Source organism: Chelonoidis abingdonii, chromosome 7, assembly GCF_003597395.2.
Source record: "Chelonoidis abingdonii isolate Lonesome George chromosome 7, CheloAbing_2.0, whole genome shotgun sequence".
Lineage (NCBI taxonomy): Eukaryota > Metazoa > Chordata > Testudines > Testudinidae > Chelonoidis > Chelonoidis abingdonii.
In genome coordinates, this window is record NC_133775.1 from 62288006 (window position 1) to 62314263 (window position 26258).

The 26258-nt window shown below is 48.5% G+C and overlaps 1 protein-coding gene across 4 annotated transcripts in view; it reads right to left on the reverse strand.

The window, feature by feature from the left end:
• The window catches only part of UCK2 (uridine-cytidine kinase 2), a 44659-nt gene extending 18435 nt beyond the window's left edge, over nucleotides 1–26224 (reverse strand). The window contains exons 1-3 of one of the 4 annotated variants that reach the window (XM_032806181.1): nucleotides 26190–26224; nucleotides 18847–19007; nucleotides 17993–18147 (exon numbers count right to left, since the gene is read on the reverse strand). In XM_032806181.1, coding sequence (XP_032662072.1) covers nucleotides 17993–18147; nucleotides 18847–18868 — 177 coding nt within the window. In that variant the 5' untranslated portion in view covers nucleotides 18869–19007; nucleotides 26190–26224. Of the gene's footprint in view, nucleotides 1–17992; nucleotides 18347–18846; nucleotides 19008–25645; nucleotides 26136–26189 lie in introns of those variants that run through there. The other 3 variants (XM_032806180.2, XM_032806182.2, XM_032806179.2) reach the window with 3 other exon arrangements.
• Between the last annotated feature and the right edge of the window lie 34 nt (nucleotides 26225–26258).

Below are 26258 nucleotides of genomic sequence, written 5' to 3' on the forward strand. Positions count from 1 at the left end.
TCTGATGCAAATGGAGACTACTCTGAGCAGGAGACTTGCAGACTGAGGAGAAGCCTGCCTTGGGTGGCAGGGAATAGGAGGCTGCAAGCTCAGGCGGGAGACATTCCCATCCTCATCTGATGCTTTGCTCCTCAGCCAAGGAACAGAGAGCTCATCTGTCCTCGAGACATCCCAAAGCCATCTAAGTGCTGCCCCTGGATCCTTTTCCAAGGCCACTGTTTTGTGGCCTATTGCTCATTTATTTAGCTAATAGGTGTGAATCCACCTGCCCTTTCATTCCCCTTTGTGCCTTCTAGCTGCTGGGAGGGAAAAGGGGTTCTCTCTCTCTCTGGGAGAACAGATCTGTTCTCCCAACCAGCTCAAAACCTCCTACCTGCCATAAGTTTCCACTATCCTACTCTTCCTCCAGCCTGTCTTGTCCCCCATTCCAGGAGTAGCTCCAGGGGCTGCTTGGAGCTTTCCCCAGGCAGCAGCATGAAGCCAACCTGATTCAGGTCACTTGCACTGCTGCCCACAGGGTTCCCATTAGCAGCAGTGACAGCAAATGTGACTCAGTGTCTGCCCTCACTAAAGAGCAGCTGAGGAGGCCTAAAAGGAGCAGCAGAGGCTCAGGATCTGCACTCAAACTGGCTCCAAGATTGGTGTTTGTGGGACAAAAGCCAACAAGCTCTATTCTCCCCTCACTCACACAGGGAAGTCTGCTGAATTCTGTTACGCCAGCGAGGGGAGAAATCAGGCTCTCATTGCAGAAATTGGAGGGGAAAAAAAAGCTCCATACAGAGGTTTGTTTTAACACCCTAAATAAAGCCCAATGGAAAGTAGCTGATTCTGCACCAGCCAGAAAACACGAGGGCCTTTCTCCGAGAGCAAGCAGGGCTTGGAGGAGCAGCAGAAAGCACATCCTGGTGCCTCTTGGCACAGAGGCTAAGGGAGCTGTTGAATGAGCAGCTCAGTTCATGGCTCTGGCTGACATCTCACACATTCACACTGACAGAGGGAGCAGAGCAGAATGAAGAGCCATGGAGCTGGGGATGGGTTTCAGGGAGTTGCTGCTGGGGATCCCAATCGGCTCTGTGGGGAAGATGTCTGAAAAAAAAACAAAAAAAAAACAAAAAAAAAACACCACTCTTTTGGGTGCCCAAGCTCAGGTTGTTTGGATGGCAGATTAAGCTAGTCTGCGGAGGGTCCCAATAGCTGGGAGAGCAGACACGTGGGCTGGTGGAAGCCTTCCCCAGCTCCATCCCTACCGCTGTTTCCCAACTGACTCACCAGGGAGGCAAGTGGCACGCAGGGTTGGCTCCAGGGGTTTTGCTGCCCCAGGCAGCCAAAAAAAAAAAAAAAAAAAGCTGCAATCGCGATCTGCGGCAATTCAGTGGGAGGTCCTTTGCTCTGACCGGGAGTGAGGAACCCTCTGCCGAATTGCCGCCGAATAGCTGGACCTGCCGCCCCTCTCCGGAGTGGCTGTCCCAAGCACCAGCTTGCTAAGTTGGTGCCTGGAGCTGGCCCTGGTGGCACAGAAGCAGCAGAAGAGAGGGGAGTAAAGAGGTGGCAGAGTGCGGGTGTAGAGAGGAGGAACTTTACTCCAAACAGGGTTGAAGATTTAAAACTGAACTAACAGCACAGAGAGGTGAGCTGCACTGAACCCCATCATACATGCACTGAAGTCCCTGGGAGCTGCAGGAAAAAGCACCTCTGGGAAAAGGGGATGGGGAAGCCCTTAACTTTAAGTTGTGGCCTCAGTCCCACACCACAGCATTTGGATGTGTCGCTAGCAGGCTGCCTCACTGGAGCCCTGACCAGTTTGAGCTTAGATTAGTTACAGAAAGTAGGCTGATGCCTGCAAAACTTCACCTGTTTAGGCAGCCACGTAACCACACTAGCGCTTGCCTCAGGCAGTTAGTTGGCAAGGGATTCTGGGTACCTATTCCACAATGTACCAACACAGTTCATTGGCTTGCAGGCCTCAAAGGAACAATCAGGAGCTATTGCTCCACTTCTCCCACTATTGACTCAGGTAGCCTCCTAGTTTGCTAGGACAGACCTCCCTCCCCTCCATTTCCATTCCCACCTCAAGCCACAAATAATGCCCCTGCTTCCAGCTACACACTCTGTGAGCCAGAAATCCCACCCTGGAGTGCTAGTTGGATCACCAACTCAAAGTGCTTTAAGGTACAGAGGGGCATTAGTAGAGCTTCTCAGCATTCACACACACTCCGAAAAATGCCTGTGGCCATGCAGCAGCCTACACCCTCTCATCCCCCGCATTAAGTCAAATGTTCCACAGTTGGATTTCTGGCTCAGGAGGTGGAGTCAGAGCCAGGGGCATTATCAGAGGCCCCTGGGAGGAAAGTCTGTGGGGGTGGATGGACGGGGGGGAACCTTCAGTTGGAGAACAGATTTGACAGCCCCATGACCCTTCCCCCTCGAAGCCCAGATGGGCCCCTTCTGCTATGAGCAGTGCACTATGGGCCAGTGCTTGGAGGACCCTCTAACCACTGGAGCTGTACAGAGTGAACGGATAAACATCTTATAACTGGTTCAGCTCTAGAGAAGTGGGCTGTTTGAGGTGAGGGCTGAGCTGTCCACAGAACAATTCAGAGTCCAAGGGCTGGTAGAGCTACTGTTCTTACCAGCCTCTGTCCTGCAGAGCTCTAATTCACTAGTCACCTCTGCAGCAGAGGGCCTGACAAGAAGCCAGGATAGGAGTCACCACTTAAGTTTCGGAAGCTCAGCCTCCCCGTATATAGATAGAGCTAATTTCTGGAGTTCCCTAGAGCTCAGCTAGAACAGCAGCATTTGGGAAACTTCAGGCTGTGTGTTTTCCAGTATGAAAAGTAAAGAAATTCAGGCTCAGAAAAAAAAACAAAAAAACAAAAAAAAACCCCACCCCCACAGAGCATCCAGTAAGATAGGAGATAATTTAATTGGGGGTGGGAGCTGAGAGAGCAGACAGGCAGCTGTACAACCCACTCCCACCTCACGTAATGACTGTTGGCCAATGGTGCTTTATAGGTGGGAGGTGACATCCCTTCCTGACCTCTGCAATGGACAGCTGACACCCAGAAGCAGGATATTTAATACCTGTAGATCTTATCAATGGATATTCACTTATCCAGATTCTCATTAAAAACAAAATTCAGCTAGATCCTCTGACCCTGAAAGCGTCCCACACTGTGGGACAGAGTGTTTCCTGACTCCAACCATCATGAGTTGCTTGCCATCACCTCTCCTTTGTTTTCCCATTCCCTGCCTCCTTCCCCAGCACTGTTTCAACATTCCACTCTGGCTTATCAAGCTGTATCCCACTGCTTTCATAAACACTTGCCACACAGATCATCACCCCTCCATCGCCTCTTCCTGTTCTCTCTCTCCTAGCTAGATTGCTGCCCATCAATATTGACATTCCAACTCTGAGAATCACTCTGTTGGGAGTCAGCAATGTGCTATGAGCAGAGCTATCAGCCAGCAACCCCTTTGGGTTCTTCTTGCAAATTTCTGATAGCCTTTCCATTTGTGAATTAGCCCTGTCTCACACAGGGACAGAGCCTCAGCTGGTGTCAGTGTAGCTCCATTGTAGTCAGACTATTTGCCCAGCTGATGCGGGAGGGGAGATTTGTCTGACTCCAGGGAACCCAAGGAAGAAAGTTCCAGGCTCAGTTAAACTAAAGCTCCCTATCTCCCCACTCCAGGAAACAGGAGAGAACTGATGTCACAGCAGAGGAACACTGAGGGGTAACTTCTGGCCTCTGTTCAAGCAATAATTGGCCCTTGCCAGGCTTACTGATCCTACAGAACATGGTAAGGCATATAGGGAATGGCATCTTTGAGGGTCCAGCTATGCTCTGGCACTGGAAGTGGATGACTTCTGGGAACATGTCAGACGCTCTCCATCTCTTCCTCTAGTGGGATTATTCTCCCTCTTTGCAATCAGCTCACGCGGCACACCCTGCATTCAACAGCATGAAGTTAAATACTAGTTGTGAAGTGTGGCCTGTGACTGGTGGGGGGAGCTAGCCATGCCTCCACCTTTATCATCACTTAGAAGAATGAGGGCAGAATGCAGGGCCCACCCCCACACCTATTTCTCTTCAACTGACCCTTTAAGGGTGAAGATCAGAGCGAATGCAAGCTGCATTTGCCTTCCAGCAGCCTGCTTCTATCAGGCACCAGAAGGTATGGCTGCACAGCGTGGGCTGGGGAGCCTACTTCATTTTTCTTAATGAATTTTAAGGGCTGTCAGAAACAACGGGGGAGGCATCCATGAGGATTTCCTGCTCTCTAGCCAGGAAAGAGAGAGAGACAGATGCTACCCTCTAGCTCCAACTACTGCAGCAAGGCCTTCAAAACAGCATGTGCCTCTCTCACATAACAGACTGATTCAGCTCCAAGGCAGCCTGAGCCTCCAGCTGTGCAGAGCTCTGGTCCAACCCTGAACTTCAGGGTCTTGTGGATCAAAGCAAACCAAAACTCCCAGGCAGGGAACAATGCTTCAAAAGGAGGGAACTGGGACAGCTCAGAATGCAGTGGGGTGGAGCTGGAAGGAGATATTTGTGTACAAGTAGAACTACCTGTGTGACGAGCAGCAATGGGGAAAGAAACCACCAAGCTTCACAGGAGTTTGGGTTTCCAAGAGTGACTCTTAGGAAAGGGATTCTACACCTCTCTCCCTGTGGCTAGTCACCAGTCTGGGATAGTTTAACAATTGGTGCTTGTTTTACACTTACACACACCCTCCTTCACCCATTAATGCAGCCACTTTCTTCATTTAGCTTGGACAGTGAAATGAGACCGCTCAGGTTTGCTTCCTCAGTTCTCCAACACCATAATGAGCTTGTTGCATTTCAGCCAATATAGCAGGGAAAGAGTTTAATCTCTCCAGCCCCACCAATAAAAACCCTCACTTGTTCCTGAAATACAATATAGTGTCCTCTCCCCATACCCTCTCACTATATCTATTTGGGGGGGAGGGAGGTGGGAAGGAGAGCAGGAGCATAAAATACTTGAAAAATAGGACTCCATCCAAGTACCAGCCCCCCTTAGATGATCTGCAGCTGGAAGCAGGCAGGAGATGAGCTACTGTTCATAGGGCTATCGCCCTCCCCCAGCAGCACCAGACTGGAAGTGAATTCTCCCCGTCAGACTCTTTTTCAGGCTAAGACTATATGAGGAGGAAAGGCCCTCAGGAAATTCCTGCCAAAAAGCTGCTGATACAGAGAAAAGATCCAGTCCCTCTCTGCAAAGCTGCTTCTGACAGACACAAACCAATCACGCCCTGGTGGGAAAACTTCAGCCACTGTCTTGAAAGAAAGATTCTGAGGAGGAGGAAAGACTAGAGACACACACAGAGATCATAAGTTCCCCTGCACAATGGGAACAGAAACTCCTCTAGCACCGGGAAGCATCCCCTTCAAATGAACGACAAATCCCCAGTACAACACACCAGAGAACGCAATTAGGAAGAGACATGAAAACTCCTTTAGTGGTCTGGAAGAAGGAATGACCAGTGAGGTGGCAAACTTCAAGGTGACAAAATTATCCCTTAGTCAAGACCTCAGAAGACTATGAAGAAATTCAGAAGCATCTAACCAAGCTAAGTGAATGGGCAGCAGAATGGTAGAGGAAATTCAGTGCTGACAGATGCAAGGTAATGTATACTGGAAGTAATCTGGACTCATACATACTGCTGAGCTCTAAATTAACTGTAATTGCTGCAGGATGAGACTTGGGTGTCATTTTAGACAATGTGAAGCAGATGTCAGTAAAAGAATGTAGTAGGATCAATAACAAATTGCATAGAAAATATGATGCCTTTAGAGAAGCAGCATGGTCCAGTGAATAGGACCTGGATCTTCAGAGAACTGCGGTCTTCAGAGAACTGCGGTCTATTCCTGCCACTGACCTGTGTGTGACCCTAGGCAAGTCACTTCCCTTCCCTGTGCCTCTAGCTGGTCTATTTAGATTGCAAGCTCTTCAAGAGAGCACAAAGTACAGGACTAGTATAAAGGCTCCTCCCCACAAGTCTCAGCTGGGGCCTCTAGGCATTACTGTAATACATATAAACTAACTCCCTTTATATAAACTAATGTGACACTGTCACCTAGAATATGGTGTTCTGTTTTAGTCATGGTCTTTCAAAAAGGACAGGATGCAAATAGAGGGGCACATGTCACATAGGGGTTAAAAAAAGGGCCATCCACCCTCAATGAATAGGATGCTTTCCCAGGGAAGTGCCTTCACCTCTTCCAGAATCTAAGCTTTCACTTAAATATCATCAAGTACCATACCTGTCTAGTCTTTCATGGTCACAAGGAAAGGCTTTGTAACCATGAACTGAGTGAAGTCAGAGCACTGTGTCTCCCTAAGCCTGCAGGCACACAGCTCTAGTGCCTCTGCTGCTGCTCAGAGCTTCCACAAGCCGCAGCAGAGTGAAAACTGACTCAAGGCCTTTTCACTTTTACTACTCTTTCAGGTGCTGTGGTAGCAATACAACTGACAAGAATCTGATTAATTTCATTCTGCTAGGTCTTGGAGAAAATTCTGAGTAACAGCAGGGTAAGTGCTAGAGCTAGTAACTGGAGAAGCCTTATCTCTCCTGCAGCAAGGAGGGGAAAAAAAGCAAAGGTTATGTAGTGGAAACATCTTCCTTCCAACAGTCAGAAAGCTGAAGGAGGCATCATGCCCAAACAGTGCTGACTGCATCTCCTCCTGCAGTCTTTCATATCTGTTTGCAACACGGGTGCAAGGTTGGGCAATGTCAGGAGGGGAAGGGGGAAAAATAAGGAAATAGGAAATGAATATTGAGGCAATTCAGGAAGAAATATAACATGGCCTATAAAGAGGAGAGTGGAGCAGAAGGAACTGAGGAATGGCAACTAGTAAGGACCAGTGGAATGCTCATTTCATGAGTTTTACCTGCATCCATCAAATGTATACAATTCAGCTATAGAGCTGGTTAAATACCATGGATGAGGATGGTCTGATACTATTCAGAACATATTAACTTGTTAGAATAGTAAAATACATACACCTCTACCCCAACATAATGAGACCCAATATAACACGAATTCGGATATAATGCAGTAAAACAGTGCTAGGGCGGGGGGGCGGCTCCGCACTCCGGCGGATCAAAGCAAATTCGATACAACGCAGTTTCACCTATAATCTGGTAAGATTTTTTTTGGCTCCCAAGGACAGTGTTATATTGGGGTAGAGGTGTATATATCCCATAAGGTAATCATCCCTACTAGCAAGTGAAATTTTGAAGACAGGTATAACAGAAGTGTTTGTTACTATTAAGTGCAGTGCAAAAAACCCATTGTCAAACAGTACACCTGCTTTGTTCCTTTATGGTGCAGAGGGATGGGTGGTACAGGTATTTTTCACTAAGCTATAGGCTTAGTCCTAGGGCTACAAGGAATCAGTAAGTTTTTACAAGCTTGTCCATACTGAACAACTCTGGAATAAGGGCTGGTCTACACTGGGGGGGGGGGGGGGGGGAAATCGATCTTAGAAATGCAACTTCAGCTACGTGAATAACGTAGCTGAAGTTGAATATCTAAGATCGGATTACTTACCCGTCCTCACCGCACAGGATCGATGTCCGCGGCTCCCCCTGTCGAATCCAGCACTCCGTTGGGGTTGGTGGAGTTCCGGAATCGATATAAGCGCGCTCGGGGATCGATATCTCGCATCTAGACGACATGCGATATATCAATCCCCGAGCAATCGATCGTAACCCGCCGATACGGCGGCTAGTGTAGACGTAGCCTAAGATGCACAAGGAGAAGTTTCTTCCTAAACCCTGGCAAGTAGAGGTTGCTTTATCTTCTCCAGTGTAGCCGGATGTTCTCATTAGCCATATACATGTCTTTTTATGTTTGCATGACACCTGCAAAGCCAGAGTTGGGAGATACATTAACCTCTGGAGTACCAAGCTCAAAGACCCTTTTCTTCATGCTCAGATAATCCCAGCTCAGTCAATGTTATGGAAGAGCTATTTGAACTGTTCACTGACTCCAGGTACAGACAGAGAGGGGAATCCTGCTGCAGAGACAGATGCACTGATCCTAGTGGAAAAGGAAGCAAATCTGCATACGTGACAGACAGGCATTTTGCTCCAACACCTTCTGCACATCATCTTTACTCCTGAGAAGAGCTCTGCATTTCCACAGGGACTCTCCTCATTTAGATCCCTCTGTAATGCAAAGAGAGGACAGGAAAGAACCATCCCTATTCTAACTCTCAGCATCTCTTCTCCACTCTGAAGCACAATCAAACCCAGCATAGAGCAGGAACTGACCCTAACCCTGCAGCTGGAATCTGAATGCCCTGGACCACAATGCTTTGTACATTTGGCTACTCTGGTTACAGGGCTAGATGCGATGGATTCTGAAATGACCATTCATGTCACCGGCCCATGCCTAACGTTGAACCTTAAAAGGTAACAGGAATCAAGGCAAGGTCCACACTGAATGCCTTCCAAGGAACAAGAGATGAATGAAGACTAGTACCTATGGGCTCAGCCATTAGCTAACCCCTTCCCATTTCTGGATTCTCTGTCTGGTGGGCGCACTGTCAGCCCCTCCTGTGTCAGGGCCAGGCTCCGTAGCACATTGAAGGCTTGTGGGGCACTGGGGCTGGAAAATCCCCATTCAGTCTGCTTTTCTTCCTTCCTCAGAGAGGCAGACTACAGAACACTGTGAAGCCCCATCCCTCCATCCAGAACCCTTCTGGTGCAATCCCACTACAGCTCCCTTTCACTCCAGGAGTAGCAGATACCTTGAGACAGCAAGGAAGCTAAACTTCCCTGAGATCACGAGAGCAATTTTCATTCACCAGTAGAAGTGTGCAGCCAGACCTTCCACTGGACATCCATGAGAACTCTCTGGGCCTGGTTCTCTGATGCCTTGCTCTCACATGAGAGCTGAGCAGGATTTTCTATTCCACGAAAGCTTGAGATTTTTTTTGGGGAAAAAAAGGATTCTGTAGTGGAATTAAAAAAAAAAAAAAAAAAAAAAAAAGCTCAGAATTTCAGAGAACAGCTCCAGAAAGGCAGCCCGGAAAGAGAGCTTCCCCAGGAAGCCCCAGCTCATTCCAGGCTACGAGGGGCTTGCGAAGAAGCTGGGAGCCTAGAAGCTCAGGCTGCGGGGGAACCAGGCAGGGGACCATTGGAACGTCATCAAAAATCGACATATTCCCCATGAAGCCATTTGATCTCCATGAATTGGCATTTTTCCAAACCAGCACCAAGTTTACATATGCAGAGAGGGTGTTAGTGACTTCCCCAATGCCTTGCGGATCAGACCCTTACCCTTTTTACTGGTCGGGAAAGCAACATCCTGGAGGTGGTGCAAATTTCAGGTATGGTTTTCATTAAAAGGAACTGAAACTTCAAAATCACCAGGGAGCCTCAACCAGCACTGAAATTCTCTTGATCCACAGATCAATGCACACTCCCCCATGCTAAAGTCCCCACTGATGTAGAGGAATCCCCACAGCCAGCCTTTGGGGACCACAAAGCCTCTCCCCTTGCTAAGGCGTAGGACCCAGAAATGTAACATGAGAGCTCCCTTGTATAGAGAAGGAAGATCCCTCGAAGAGATTTCCCTCGCTGTGCAAGTGAGTGGGGCTGACAGCTAGTCTCAAAATTAGTTACAGTCCCACCACAGCTACCCAGCTCTGGCTGTTAGAGCCACAAAACCCATAACCATAGGTCCTTGAATGCAGGGAGGATCCCTGTCAGTTTGTTGCTGGGCAGGGCCAGCTAGGATTCTGCCAATGCTAGACCCGCTGCTGTTCCCCTACCCAGCCACCTGCCATAGGCTGAGCCAGCTCCTAAGCAGCCAGCAGGCCCTCTTGCCGCAAGGAGGGGCGGCTCACCAGCCTGGTCTAGTGGCCCGAGCTAGAGACCAAGAACCAGAAGAAGCCAGTTCCAGTGCTCACACCAACTCCCTCTGTGGCCTTGGTGATGCCACACAAGCCAAAGAGCTCAAACATAAACATGTAAACTTGGGCACCTCAGTAAAGGCAACTTATAATCTCCCCTGACTCCCCCAGAGGAGCTGAGCGCACACAGCTAGCTGGCCACGTTCAAAATCCACATTTGGATTCATGTGCCAGGAAGCTGCGAGTACTCAGGACCTCTGAGCAAGACAAAGCCAGAGTTGAGGGCCCCAGTTTTACTCACCCATATTTGAATAGTTTCAAGTTACACCTCAATTTCCCTATCTGTAAAATGGGGATAGTCCTGACCTACCACATAGAAACATAGGAGATGCAGCATGTAGTTAATATTTGTAAGATCTTGCCCAAGCCCTAAAAACTCATCAGAAGGTGCATACAACCCTTGAGTGCCCTAGGACCAAGCTGCCCCCAGAACCAGAGTTTATTTTGACAGCTGTTCCTTGGCAAAGTCTTTTCTAAACAGTGGCATCTATGTACAGACCTCAGCACAGGCTGCTGGGCTCCAGTTCTGCAGCTGGAGGGGAGAGGGATGAGCCAGTTAAATCTATGGTGCATTCCAAACACACACCCCCACCCAGTAACCCTGGGTAAAAAAATCTTCCAACTCAACACTTCTGTGATCATACCCCACAAGACAGTGAGCCAGCCAGAAGGGACTTGAGAGGTCAAGTCCACCCCTCTACACTGAAGCAGGACCAAGTCTACCTAGAGCATCCCTGACAGGGTGTTTGTCTAACCTGTTCTTAGAAACCTCCCGTGCTGGGGATTGCACAGCCTCCCTTGGGAGCCTGTTCCAGAGCTTAACTACCCCTATAGCTAGAAAGTTTTTTCCTAATATCTAACCGAAATCTCCCTTGCTGCAGATTAAGCCCATGACTTCTTGTCCTACTTTCAGTAGACATGGGAAACAATTGATCACAGTCTTCAAATATGTGAAGGGCGGTTATAAAGAGCACAGTGATCAGGTTCCACCCTCCCATGAGTCTTCTCTCAAGGATTAAATATTCCCTTGCCTTGTTTTATGCTTTTCTCATAAGTCAGGTTTTCTAAGCCTTATGAGATTTTTGTTGCTCTCTTCTGGACTCTCTCCAATTTGTCTATATCTTTCCTAGAGTGTGGCACCCAGAACCAGACACAGTACTCCAACTGAGGCCTCACCAGTGCAGAATAGGGTGATACAATTATGTCCTGTGTCTTACATATGATGCTCCTGTCAACACCCAGAATAATATTAGCCTTTTCACCACTATCACATTGTTGGCTCATATACAATTTGTGATCCACTATAGCTCTCCGATACTTTCCTGCAATACTACCACCTAGCCAGTTATTCCCCATTTTGTAGTTGGGGATTTGATTTTTTCCTTCCTAAGTACAGTATTTTGTACTTGTCTTTATTGAATTTCATCTTGTTGATTTCAGACCCGTTCTCCAATTTGTCAAGATCATTTTGATTTCTAATTCTGTCCTCCAAAATGCTTGCAACACCTCCAGGCTTGATGTCATCTGCAGATTTTATAAGCATACTCTCCACTCCATTATCCAAGTCATCAGTGAAAGTATTGACCATTACCAGACCTAGGACTGACCCACGTGTGACCCCACGAGATACACCTTCCCAGCTGGGCAGCAAACCATTGATAACTACTCTTTGAGTACATCTTCCACCCAGTTTCGTATGGAGCTTATAGTAATTTCATTTAGACCACATTTCCCTAATTCGCTTATGAGCATGTCACGTGGGACTATGTCAAAAGCCTTACTCAAATCATGATCTATCACATTTACTGTTTGCTGGGGGGGGCGGGGGGGTGAGGGGAGGGGAGGGCACACTCAGTCAGTTACCTTGTCCAACCCCCGCCCCTCTTCCCAACACACACTGTGGCTAGTCCTTTATTTGAGGAGAGAGAAAGGAGAGCAGGAGTTCTCATTGGGATCTTTGGTTCTGAGAGGAAGTGGAGTTGTTGCAGAGTGTTTAACAGGCCTGTTAAGTAATACTAAGACTAGTGTTGGGAAATCACCTCGTGGGGGCACTAAGGCAGGGAAAAAGTCTCCATTCAATCCTGCACTTCTCTGGTGGAACTGCCTACAAGGGAGCCAGTTTCACCACTTCCTAAAAACCACTAGACAGCCATCAGACGATAATGTGCTTTGATTAGGCCCAGCATAGGCTGGATTCTGACAATGTGAAGGCTTTCTATCACAGCCAGCTCTTACTAGTAATGCATTTCACTGGACAACAGATGGTTAATAAAGAAGCTGCATTGTGGCCTCCTAGGCCACCATATTACTACTGATCCCTTGACAGTTCTAATCATGGGCATCAGTCTGAGTCCTCCTCATCTGCCTATTACCACTTATGCCAGCAACAAGGCTTCTGCAACACATGGGCAGGGCCGACCGCCCAGATCACTGTCGCCAAGAGGCAAGGAACGGGATGGGCCTGGGGTGTGAGGCTGCGGAACAGAGCTCAGGGCCAGGAGGCATGGGTAGGGAGCCTGAGGGCCAGGGGGGCCAAAACACAAGTTTGACCAGGGTACCATTTTCCCTAAGGCCAGCCCAGCATATGGGCTTCAGAGGCACACAATCCAGGAGGCTTCTAAGTTAGTTCAAGTTTGTTTATCCTTTTTGATTTTTTCTTATTTTGCATAATTAGCTGGATCCATTTACTAAATGCTAACAAAAGCCCTCTTCCCCAACCCTCTAGAGAAAGCCTGGTCCCTTTGCAAAGGAATGCCAGCTCACCAAGAGCAGCATATGCGGCCTAGAACCCAGGTGTGGTGAGCGACAAGCTCTTGCTATACTCCCCTTCCACAGTCTAACACGGCTACTGAGTTTAGAGCACCATTTCTCAAATGCAGCCACCAGGGCATTTCCCTGCAGCCATGACAGCTTCCTGGGCAGTGACTGGGGGCAGGGGCAGCAAAGCATAGCCCCCACCCCTCCCCCCGGATGTGTCACTTTGCACATCTCCAGAGACAGATGGGCAGGGGTAAAAGTAAGTTAACGGACTTACTGATACAAAAGGCAGCTGGGTCCTGGGCAAGGGTATGTGTGTGTGGGGAGGGAGCTCTGGTCCCTGGAAGGGGCAGTGCCTCAGGCAGAAGAGACGGGGCTGGGGCTGGGGTCAGGGCCAGGGCCAGACTCCCCCAGCCAGCCCTTCAGCACTGCCCAGGGCTCCAGCAGTGATTTAAAGGGCCCAGGGCTCTGGCCACTGGCACAGTAGTGATAGCGGTGGCTGGGAGTCCCGGGCCCTTTTAAATCACTAGGCCCCAGGGCAACTGTCCCTTTTGCCTCCCTCGCTTCAGCAGCCCTGCTGATATGGTCAGTTGTGTACTGGTGGCCACTTTCTTACTGGACCTGCTTACTTTCACCTCTGCAGGTGTGGCATAATGCTGAAGGAGCAAGGCAAGTTCTCTGCCTGGGGGAGGGCTTAATTGGGCTCAGACTTCAGTCCTGGGTGGCAGAGACTTGGGGTTGTTGGGTGGCAGACTAGGGCTCCAACCCTGGGGCTGCAGACTCCAAGCCCTGGCTGCACAGCAGCAGGTTCCAATCCCTGGCTCTGACCCCTAATCCCACCAGTGGCCGGTGACCCCCATCCGTGTACTCTGACCTGCAGCCCTAGTCACTGACTAGGGGTGCTGGCTCCAGGCCCTGACCTTAAGCTCCAGCCACTGCCGGCCCTGGGTGCAGATCCCCAGCACAGGACTTGGGCTCTGGCGGGTGCCGTCTCTGGATGCTGAACCCTAGCCCTGGGGCAGCAGGCACAGACCCCAAGCGCCAGGCCCAAACTCAGCATCAGCCAATCCCAGGCCCCGCACTCTGACCCCCAGCCCTGGCTTTCGACCCTGGGTTCCAGCAGGTGCTGGCCCTGGGCACCCACCTCCAGACACCAGCCCTGAGTACAGATTCCCAGTCCAGGTCACGCAGCAGCAGGCACCAACCCCAGGCTCTGGCAAGTGCTGGCCTTGGACACCGACCCCCAGTCCTGGTCACACAGCAGCAGGCTTGGACGGGTGCTGGCCTAGGACAGACTCCTAGCTCTGGCTGTGTAGCAGCACAGACCCCAGGCACCAACCCTGGGTGTTGACCTTCAGCCCCAGTCACACAGCTGCATGGCATTGGATGCCAATCCCTGGCCCTAACCATGCAACTGCAGGCATGAACCTTGGGTTCCAGTAGGAGCTGGCCCAGGGTGCCAATCCCCAGCCTCAGGCACCAACCCACACCTCTGACCATGCAGTGGCAGGGACCCCACATCCATCCCCCCAGCCTCTGCTGCCTCACCCCTCCATCCAAATCCTCCCTGGCCTCCGCCGCCTCACCTCCAACCCCTCCATCCAGGTCCTAGCTTGCCAGGACTTACTATAAAAAGTGATATTAACAAACATACAAATATCACTTTTCACAGCATTATTTTTATTATCGAGTCTGCAAAAAAACCCTACATAAATTACAATTATCTGGATGTATATACATGCATATGTATTTGTTTCTCCTAAAGTTAAATTAAGTAGTTTAGGGGAAAAAAAAAAGTGTCAGTGTGGCCGCTAGCAAGAGTTTTACCCATCTCTGACTCAATAACAGCAGGAGGGGCTTTTTTGCATGCGTGCCATTGCGAGGAAAGCATCCGCTGTTATCTTCACTCTGGTGTGTTGCCAACCAAGTATGTTACAACGGGCCACAGTTTTGCTGAGAGTTAGATGGATTTGCAGCTTTGGAATAGGAAAATGTCTCTCTTCCCACCCCACCCCCGATCCTCTCTGCTTCTAACCAGGGCCAGCACATGTGGACCTTAAGAACTGATAGTCAGCCATACTTCTAGCCACAGGACATTCAAGAAAGCTTACTTGCCCTGCTGCAGGGAACCCCTTGCCTGGGCTCAGTGTGGTGCATATCACCATAGATGTACAGCATTCTTTGTTCTTCCGAAGACCCATTTGCCTTCTATTATAGCAATCAAGAATATCACCAAAATTGGAGGCCTTGCCAGGAACCAGCTGGGCAGATCCCTGTTGTTACAGCTGCATACACACCTTGCCTTACCTCTGCCACCAAGTACGTTCTCACTTTGCTGCATCATGAGCCACATTAACTATAATACACCAGTTTGGGATATTAGAAGCACAAGCACCAATAAACTCTCCCTGCTGCCTCTACTTGAGCATAGCAAGTTAAGAATGGACTACAAGAGAGCTAGCTATGAAGTCTGCATCTATCTGTTGAGTTCCTTTTAAAGGGCAGCATTGCAGCGTGTGCGTGTTTTGGCAGCAAGCAATCATTGCAGAGGGGAAATCAACGCTGAGAAAGGAAAAGCCATCAGTACACCACCTTGCCAGTAAAGAACCTCTTCCCTGTTTTACAGAAGAGCTTACTACTCCTGCTGAGCAGGTTCTCCGCTTCAAAGTGAAACAACTGTGCCCTATTGGACTGTAATCCCCGGCCTTACCTTGTGGGTTCAGTAGACTGCTCCGAGACATAGCACTTCAGCAGCGACAGACACAGTGCTACTGAGACAGCTATACAGAGCTAGGCCCACGCACTAAAGGCCTCACATGAGCCCAGAATACTTGAGTCACCAGAAAACTTAGTGCAAGAACAATTCAGCATTGGTTCCCAGATAGAGATTTCCATACACACCCTGCACCTTCTATGGATTTTCTCATGTGGGAGCAGGCACATGTGTGTTTTCAACAAGCAAAAGAACAGATAAAGGCCACCCTCATTGCTGCAGTGAAGGCCTGGTATTTTTTAATTAATCTTTAGGAAAAAAACTAAGTGCATATAGCCCTATGCTCCTCCAGCTGCAACCAGGCATTTAGTCCCCTGTAACGAGGAAGATCTCAGGTGCATTCTCACCTATGAACATGAGCATGTTCACCTGGAACACTTTTTAAACAGACACCACACGCTGGAAGAAATTCCATCCCCCCCCTGAACAGAAAGACAAAATGCACCTAGAGCAGCACTTTGCTGGAGTTTGCCTCTACTGGTAATTCAAACAACTAACTCGCCATAAACCTCAGCCCAAGATATCTCCCTAAAGCTTGGCAGTTCCTAGAGTTTTCCCCTAGCCCCAGTTCTGTGTCCAGAGGAACTCTCCTACACTCCCTTACACCAGGGTGGAGTTAGAGAGTCACATCTGCCATTATGAGTCAGCATCTCCCAATAGGATTCCAACACCTGCTACCAATCTGGGTCAACCAAACACCCCCATGCCCTCCCATCAGACACACATCTTTCTGGGAAAAAAAAAAAACAAAAAAAAAATCTGCTACTCACCATCATTCTAAGCAACACTTCAGATTACTGGAATAGTAATAGATTAGAGAGGGGAAAATATTTGTCCTTTCCCTCCTCCATCCATGTTATTGTCTGTGTATAGCCAGTTTCACTGTTTCCCCTATGGCTGAGTCTTTCATACACATTAAATACATTAAAGGAAAGCACAATTGTAAAACCACTAAAGTTACCAGAGGACTCTGGGGATGGTGTAGTACACAGACAGAGCCACACACATAAAGAACTAGTGTGCAATAATTACAGCTCCAGTCCTGAACGGAGCTAAACAGGGCCAGAGCACAAGTCAAGTCGGGGGGGGGGGGGGGGGGAAGGGTGTCTGACAGAATGAAACTGGTGTTGCTTTAAAGCTGTTATGTTATTGATTACACTAACAAGTTTAATATTAATGTGGAGAAGAAAGTGAGACTAAGCCCCTTTCTCTAAGCGACAGGTATAAAATCCTAGGACCAGCTTTTCTAGGAGTGCTTGTACACATGGGCATAGACAACTGGGGTCTGGGGAAATTCATTAATAATGAATAAAGAAAACAGTTCGGAATAGCAGCTCATCTCACTTTATTAAAAGTGGCCAAGTTTAGTCATGGAAAAAATACTAAAGTTATATTCAACTGCTACTATTTTGCAGCTCTACCCTCTGATAAGAGAGTTGTCTGAGGGCCGCCTGCAGCAAGTGGGGCGGGGGGGGCGGCAGGCACGCAGGGGAACTCTCCGCCCCAGCTCACCTCTGCTCTGCCTCCTCCTGAGCAGGCCATGGCCACTGAGGGCCTGCTCTGGGTGGAGACGGAACAGGGATGAGCTGGGGGGAGGGGGGAAGAATGCCCCAGGGCAGAGGGGGAGAGCTGCCGCAGGGGGTCTCGGGGCACAGAGTGGACAAGGTGGAAGTTTCGTCTAGGGTGCGAAACATCCTTGCACCGGCCCTGGAAGCTGGGCAGCCCCAGGAAGGACTGGGGAACAAGACAGTTATCTGACCCCCATTCAGCCCAACCATCCGTGCAGCACTGAGTCACCACGGCAGGGAGCAGCGTCACCACCAGTGCAGAAAGGGGGGGGAAGGAGCAAGGGGTTAGAAACACGGTAACCGTTGAGAGAGGTGTTTACAGGAGCACAAAAGCCAGCAGGACCCATCTGTGTCGATTCCCTCACCCCGGTACAACTGCCACACGGACACCTGCTCCCCCTGGGGCCAGCAGGGGTGTCAGTCAGGAGGGAGCCCGCCGAGTGCCACCTGCCCGGGGATCAGGCCTTTGTGTCGGGCAGACAGAGAACACAAGGCAGGAAACAGCCGCTTTGCGGAAAGCGGAGGCACCCCCACAGCAGAGCCGGGCTCGCTCCCCAGGGCGGGAGGGTTGGCCGCGGCTAGACAATGTGCTACGAAGCCACGCTGCCAGTCAGCAGCCGCCCTGCCTTCCCGCAGCCAGCAGGAGCGATCCCAGTGCAGGAGGGGAACACGGGCGGCCTCCCTCCAACCCAATGCCTCCCTAGGAGACGTACCCCATCGCGGCAACAAAATGCCCCCCCTTCCCCGCGTACACGTGTTCCTACAGCCCGGAGGGGGCCGGGGGCTCTTCAGCAGGGTCTCGGCTGGCACCCAGCCACCCGCCCGCCCCAGCAGCGGCAGCCGTCGCCACCGCTGCTAGCACAAGCCGCGACCATGTGTCCGCTGCGCTGCGCTCCCCGTGCACCGACACGGGGACCAGCTACCCCCGGCTCCGCGCTCCCCCACTCACCTTGCCGCTGGCTGTGCCGCCGCTGACCCCGATCAGGAAGGGCTCCCCACCGCCGGGCTGCTCGTGCTCCTGCAGGCTCTGCTCACTGTCCCCTGCCATGCTGCTGCTGTCGCCGCCGCCGCTCAGTCTCCGGCTCACCAGGCGCCTTGGGGGGGCTGGATTTGTCTGATGAGTCAAGGAAAGGCCTTCTTCCCCGCCTGGTTCACATCCCCAGCGTGCGGCTCCCTGCCAGGTGCCTGCTACAGCTGCACATGCTCCCACCACTCGGCCTGATGCCTGAGTTTGCAAACTGGCTGGGGCTCTGGAGCCGCAGAGACCCAGCATCCTTCCGCCCACTGCCTCCTCCAGCTGCTGCTAAGGACGGAGGACAAAGCGGAACATGTCCGGAAACGCCTCCTACAACACCTGTACTCAGTTAACTCTCTCTAGCACCGAGGCCCTCTGCTCCAGGTTGACAGCACTGTGAGTTGTGTTACGCCTCTGAGGCTCCAAACCTTCCAATTATCCTATTTTGCTCGCTTCACCCCAGGGCTGGGCCCCTTTAATTTCCAGGGGAGGCTGCCCAGGGAGGACACCCTGATTTTGCACTGAATGCATTTGATGAATTCATTCTCTTTACCCGAAATCAGTTCAGAGGAGCCCTTTTAGCTATGAATTTCCCCAAGCCATTTCCAGAGATTCAGATCAGCTTCCACTGAACCACTCAAATGTCACCCATTCTAGGTTCATCACCCTATCCCCCCATAGCCCAGATCCAAGCACTTACGTGCATAATGTATGCACTTAACTTTACACACATGAATAAACGTAAGCACAGTCAGGGCCCAAATTCCAGCATTGACCACTCAGGATACAAATTGTGAGAGAAGGAAGCATTGAGAGGAACTGGAGTCATCTGTTCATCAGTGCTATCTCTCCTGTCCCTACATCCCTGCAGAGTGTTTCCTGTAATGTCAGAGGGTCCCACCTCAGCACCAGCTGTGCTCTACTTCTGCTAGTGCCAAGTAAGGAAGTGCTATAGGCAGAGAAACAAATGAGAGATTCTTGCAACGGTGATTTCCAATGGGATTCCCATGACCCCTTACCAACTTTAAAGCTGTGATTGGAGGCACAGTGCCAGGCACAAGGAACCATCAAAAGTTTGTAGCAAATAATACAACAGTGCCACAGCTCTTCAGTGCTCTGGGCATTATTTAGGCCCAGATCCTCAAAGGTATTTAAGAGCCTAATTTCCATTGGCACCTAAATACATTTGAGGAGCTGAGTCTTGGCTCCATTTCTCCCATTGTAGCCATCTCTGTAACTATTCATAGTATCTTCAGGTCATTTTGCTCTCCTTGTGCCCACACAGACCTGCACCAGATTCTACCTTCTCTGAGGTCAGAGTTCAGTTTCTCTCCCAAATGCCCGTCATTGAATTTCGTCACCTATTAGTAGCCACAGTCCAATCCCTGTCTTAAAAGCAGGGATTTTTTGGCATATAAAAGCAATTGAGAAAACCATGAATAAAAAGGTAGGATCCTGTCTTGTTAGGATACTATGAAAAACTAGGCCAAGCCAGCACAAAGCTTATGTTACAAAATACAGAAATATTACCTATGGCATATCAGAATAAAGACTCTATCCCAGTCTAAAGTTATCTTTCCGTATCCCCCTTTGTCTTAAAAAAGCATATGTAAGCAAAGCCAGGTCTTCACTACAGACTTACACTGGTATAACTACGTTGCTCAGGAGTGTGAAAAATCCACACCCCTGAGCGACAGAGTGATGCCTACCTAACCCCTGATGTATGCAGCGCTCTGTTGATAGGAGGGCTTCTCCCATTGACATAGCTACCGCCTATTGTGGAGGTGGATCAACTACATGGATGGGAGAACCTCTCCTGTTGGTATAGTACCTGCAGCATTTTAAGTGTAGACCTGCCCAGTATAACAAGAGCTCCTTTTCTCATAGAAAATATATATTTTTTATTTCCCCAAGAATTAAGATCCAAATCCTCAACAGTATTTAGGTACCTGACTCCCATTTAAATCAATGGAAGTTAGGTGCCTAAATATCTTGAGGATCCAGGACTAAACTCTTTGTAATGGAGATGATAGGCAAGACACTACAACTTTCAAAAACAGTCCAGAATGGTAAAATGGAAGTGAATCAAGTTCAGGTACCAGTTTGTGCTACATATAAAAAAACAATACAATTTCCTATACACAGGCTAAAAGCTTACTAAAGCTCATCTGTCAGTCTTATGGGATCCTAGTCGGCCAAAGTCTTTCCCACCCTTCCACAAGCTTTGGGCCCCTGTTGGACAGAAGGTCCTGTCCGTTTGCTGGATCAGAAGGAATGCCCTGAGTCAGTTTAAATGCAGCCTTTTCATACAAAAGCCCCTTCTTTGTCTTGTTGGTCTCTGGAAACTCAGTTGGAACCATATATGCAAGCCTCCCCAAGGGGTGCTACCTCTTTGGAGATGTTACAATCTGAGTGATTCATCTTAATACCCCCCATTGTTTTTGGTTCCTGAAGGAGCCATGGTAACCTATCTGCGGTAGGTGTACAGTAATATGTAAGCTGTAATACAATATGGTCCCCAAAGATACTGCATGCAGTTGCAATGTCTGTCACAATTGATTTTTATGCTTCTCCATCCCATTAAAGATTGTTATTTTGGATTATTTTTCCCCAGGTGTATTAGGTTGCATTTCTCCAATCTGAACCTCATTTTGTTGTTTTATACCCATGTGTCTAACCTCTCTACAAGTCTGATCCAGAGATCATTGAAGTCAACCAGTTTTTCCATTGACTTCAATGAGTTTTGGATCAACCTTAAGTGAGTTAACAAGTCCAGTATCCTCCCTTTAGCACAGTGGTTCCCAAACTGAGGTTCGTGAAATGTTACAGGGAGTTCTCGGGGGAAAAAGTTCCTAATAGCAGACAGAGCTGTCCCTAGGGACCCCAGACAACAGGGGGCCAGCAACCCGGAGCCCCTGGACTTCCAGGAGCTAAGCAGATCAAAGCAAGCATATCTATCAGACTGAGGAGATTTAAACTTCAAGACTCCTTATAAGAAATGGAAAAGAAGGTGGATATTTTTTGCTGTTTTTAAAATTAAATACGCAGCTAGTATTGTTGTTAAAATTATGAAGAAAAAGTTTAAGCTTTGTTGTAAGAAGCGTTATTTGCTGGACTGTTCAACACCTGAATGCTTGTGTAGGAGGAACAATTTGAGTTGGCTTCTCAAATACTTCATTCTGTTTCACATCTGATATTCCTTGATGAAACATAGGAGCCTTGTCTTATAACAGGCTTATTCAAAGTGATACAAGCTATGAAAGTGAGATCTTGGAAGAATGTTGCAGTTTTTATAATGTAATAAAAATACTGTAATGATCAATAATAATTAATAATAAATAGTGTGTAATAAGCACATCATAAAAACAAATTTTATATTTCCAAGATCGCTGCTTTTATAATTTATACTCAGGTAACGGAGAAAATCCCTGGAAACATTCATTTTTAGGAGGGGTTTTGTGAGACTTGACATTTTAGTTAAAGGGGTTCACGGATTGTTAAAGTTTGGGAACCACTGCTTTAGCAGTATCTTAGGTTTCATAGGATGGCTCATAGTGCACCTTCCCACATGTGCAGTAATGAGGGGAAGGAAAACCCATGAAGACTAACGATAAAGAGCAGGTAATGGAATATTTATAAAATTCAATCATAGAATATCAGCCAGTCTTGATGATCTGTATTGTTGAGTATTAATGGGATCAGCAAATGAACTGATTATACAGTTTTGAAAAATCTTGACAAGTGGGGAGGTATTGAAAGACTGGATGAAAGCACATGTAACAGCAGTGTTCAAAAAATGAAAGGATCCCTTAAATTTAACATTTATTCTTATGAGAATAATGGAACAAATATTAAGAGGGAAAAAACCTGAACATTGTCAATAAACAGGTGGAGTTATAAAGCACAGATATTGCAAATCAAAAGGGGTCAATTGTGGCTTTGCACAGGCCCCACATATGGGCCAGTGCATTGTGTTGCCCTATGAGCACATCAGGAAGCAGATTGTGACTGAGGAAATCAAAATGGCCAAGACTCAAGATCCTCTAAGTATTTAACTGTCTGATTCCAATTGATTTCAAATGGAGTTAGGCATCTAATTACCTTTGAGGATCTTGGTCAATGTGCCTACTAGTCCCCTAAGCTCCAGGTGAGGGCGGGGAAACATACCCTGCCCCAGCTTTATACCTACACATCCCCCAACACTAAGCAGTGGTGCTAAGGTTGCCTACTCCCCATCTCTTCCTGCCCAAATGTGCAGAGGGACAGCCCCTTGAAAATAGGAAGCTAGTGCAGGGAAGCAAGGGGGTACTTTTTGCTACCTTACTCCCTTTTGTAGGATGGGCCACAATCTGGCCTAAACTTTGATGCCTTTGTTTTGATAGTATTGTTATCCCTTTCGACATGAGCGGTTGGCCAAAGTTTGGGGCCCTGCAGATTTTTTCCACTAGGATGGGGTCAGGTATTTCTTTGATGTAATCCTGTTTATTTACAAAGAATGTACAAAGTCATGTTTCCCAGACACAGCAGGAATCAAACAGCAGCTTTGCTCACAGCTTCAAGATTCTTTTTGGCAGCACCCACCTTGAAAACTCTTCTCTGCTTCTCTGGTGTTTCTCACCGTTCCCTTCTCTCTCCCACACACATAACTCCACACAACAATACCCAACAAGAACCCTCCACCCACATCATTCTAAGTCCTGAGCAGACTCACATGTGTGCGCTTGTATTCTGGTTTGATGCCCTATTGTTTCTAACATTTATTCTGAATGAAGGACTGCTGCTTCATGCATCAGTTTCAATAATATTCTGCCCAGTGCACAACAGTATTAGGCCTGGTCTATGCTTGCAACTTAGGCCAACATAACTACAGTGCTCAGGGATGTAAAAAACCCATCACCTAACCCTCAATGTAGACGCAGTTAGGAGAATGGAAGAATGCTTCCGTTGTCCTACCTACCTTCATTCAGGAAGGCTGAGTTCCTATAATGATGGAAAAATCCCTTCCATTGCTGCAGTTTGCTTTTATGCTATGGGGTTACCAAGGCATAGCTATGGCACTGTAACTATGTATGGCCTGGTCTACACTAAAAAGTTACATTGACCTAACTATGTACCTCACAGATATGAAAAATCCACACCCTGAGCGACGTAGTTAAGCCGACTTAAACCCTGGTGTAGACAGCGCCAGGTCAACAGAAGAATTCTGTCAACCCAGCATGCCACCTCTCAGGGAAGTTGATTACTTATGCTGGTGAGAGAACCCTTCCCATTGGTGTAGGTGATAGTGTCAACACTGAAGCACTGCAGCTGTGCTGCTGTAGTGTTTCAAGTGTAGACAAGCCCTAGACCACTAGAGCACCCATAATGTAGACATAGCCTTATTTAGAGCCAGATTCTGCTACCTTTACTCATGGTGTGAAGTACCAGACTCTGCAAGTAGTGGAAATGATTTCAGTGAGCCTATCAGACAGCATGAGTAAGGGTGGTGGAACCTCCAGATCCAAAGTGCTAGATTGTACTTTCAGACAGTCCTGGGCGAGCGTCAGTACATAAACTGCATGACTCTAGAAGCAGCCTCAGGAGGAAAGGTGACTCAGATATCTCTGGGAAGCACCACTTTCTCTTGGTTCCCCTCTTGTACAAGGGTAGTAATCTACTGGTAGCCTATGCCAGCAGCATTTTATAACACTTCCTTATCCCTCACTGGCTCAGATGTGCTGGCCAGCACATGGGGAGGCAGATTCAAGGCTCCAATATTCCCTATTCTTCTCTGCTCACTCACTCCAAAGAATGAGTAAATGGGCACCACAGCACCTGTTTACTTTTGTCCACTTAAGTTCCAGGTAGCTTCTGCAGGGTGAAAGGGGAGTCTCCCCCTCATGCCCTGTGCTAGTGCATATTTCAAGTCAAAATCTAGCCCAGGGGTAGGCAACCTATGGCACGCATGCCGAAGGCGGCACTCACACTGCCGGGGTCCTGGCCACCAGTCCGGGGGCCTCTGCATTTTAATTTAATTTTAAATGAAGCTTCTTAAACATTTTAAAAACCTTATTTACTTTACATACAACAACAGTTTAGTTATATATTACAGACTTGTAGAAAGAGACCTTCTAAAAATATTAAACTGTATTACTGGCACATGAAACCTTAAATCGGAGTGAATAAATGAAGACTCGGCACACCACTTCTGAAAGGTTGCCAATCCTGATCTATCCCATAGCTAGTGAATGAAGTAGATGCACTATAGTTGACTTTTATTAAAGCATGTGATATGGTCTTATGAATCACTCTTGAAATTACTTCAAATTGGCTTGAATAGGAACTCTGTCATGTGGACTGAAAAATGGCTGAAGGACCATAAACAAAGGGTAATAGCAATGTATTGAGCTACGGGGAGGATTTTAACAAGTCGGTGTTGGGTCCAGTCTTATTTAATACCCTCATTAATGATCTGGAGGAGAGAGTAAAGAGAATGACCTCACAGATGACATTGAGGTGGAAGGAACTGTGAATACCAGTGATCACAAAGAAAATAATGAGAAGGAACCTAAGGTCTGAATCAAACCCCACTTAATCCACTTTGACATTGACTTCAGTTGCCTTTGAGTCAGGCCCTTAACGAGGGTAAATATATAGAAATAAACCAACAACGTGAGATTCAATTTTTAAAAAAAATGCAGACTAACACACCTGGGGAATAATAATCCAAAACCCTATCCAAAAGAAAGAAAAAACTTGGAAAAAAGATAGAAAATAAGAGCAAATTAGATACAAGTTTGCAAAAAGACACAGCTGTAGAAAAGCCAGTAAAAATGTACACAGTAATCATTTCACAGCAAGGTAGGCTACAGCTCTAATGTGATCATACCTGAAATAGAGTATTTTTTTGAAGAACAAATTACCAAGAAGATATTGACAAAACTGGAGCAAATTTAGAGAAATCAACAAAAATGACTAGGGAGCTGGAGGGATTGGTTCATAAAAAGAAGCATAAATAAATAGTTATTCCATGGTAGGGTGACCAGATGTCCCGATTATATAGGGACAGTCCCGATAATTGGGGCTTTGTCTTATATAGGCACATATTACTCCCCACCCCGTCCCGATTTTTCACACTTGCTGTCTGGTCACCCTATTCCATGGCCACTAAGAGAGACCTAAAGGAGATACATGTAGAAGTAATGGGATGAAATTAGGAAAGAGAAAAATTATGCTGAAAGACTTTGGGGGAGTCTCTTAACAGAAGTTCAAGAAGCCACATTGTTCCGGACACTTAAAATTAGACTGTCCAATACAAAATGTAAGGTAGGGAACAATCCCTCACTGAAGGACTATGCACTGGATATTTGTCATCTATTTCTAAGACTGCGTCCCGGTGGAAACGTGTCCCTGATTTTCACCCAAGATAATCTGGGGACTAATAAGACATTCAGTCCTTGCGGAGGAAGCATGGGCCAATGGTTTGCTCCAGACTCAGGAGACCTCTGATTTGCACGGGCTCCCTTGTGCAAGTCACTAGCCCCTCGGTGCCTGGGTTCCCCACCTATGAAGTGAGAGGCGCTCAGCTGACGGGGGCCATGCACGTACCTAAGGCAGCACTGGGCTCTCCTGGGTTGCGACAGCCCGGGGACTCTCCGCGCTGCCTGCCAGTTGGGCGGGTCCCGGGAAGCACCTGCCCGCTAACAATGGCATCGGCGCGGGACTCTGAGGAGCGCTCGCGGGCCGGGCTCCCCCAGGACAGGGCTTTGGGGAGGGCCCTCAGCCTTTGCGCGAGGGGTGCCCGGGGCTTATCTACAGCGAAGCCAGAGCCGGGAGCTCGGCACGCGCCAGGGCCGGGTGGGGAGGACTCGGCACTCGCCAGGGCCTGGAGCTGATACTACGTCGCGGGCGCCAGGCCCGGCTCCGCACCCCTAAGCTGAGGGGGAAGCCGCGGCCCGGCCGGGCACTCAGACCAGCCTGGCGCTAGGCACGCTGAGTCCGGCGCCCCCTGACCCACGGGCTGCGAGGGAGGCGGGTTCCAGCTTGAGGGAGGGAGTGAGCGAGCGGGAGGGGACGGGCGCTGGCGCGAGATGAGTGTAACGTCACTATTGGCAGGCTGCTCGCCCAACTAGTAGCTCTTCCCGCCTCTCACCTGTAGGCGGGATTTCCGCTTGATCGTGCGCCTTGTTGCCGGAAATCTGAGTAACATCACTTCCGGAGA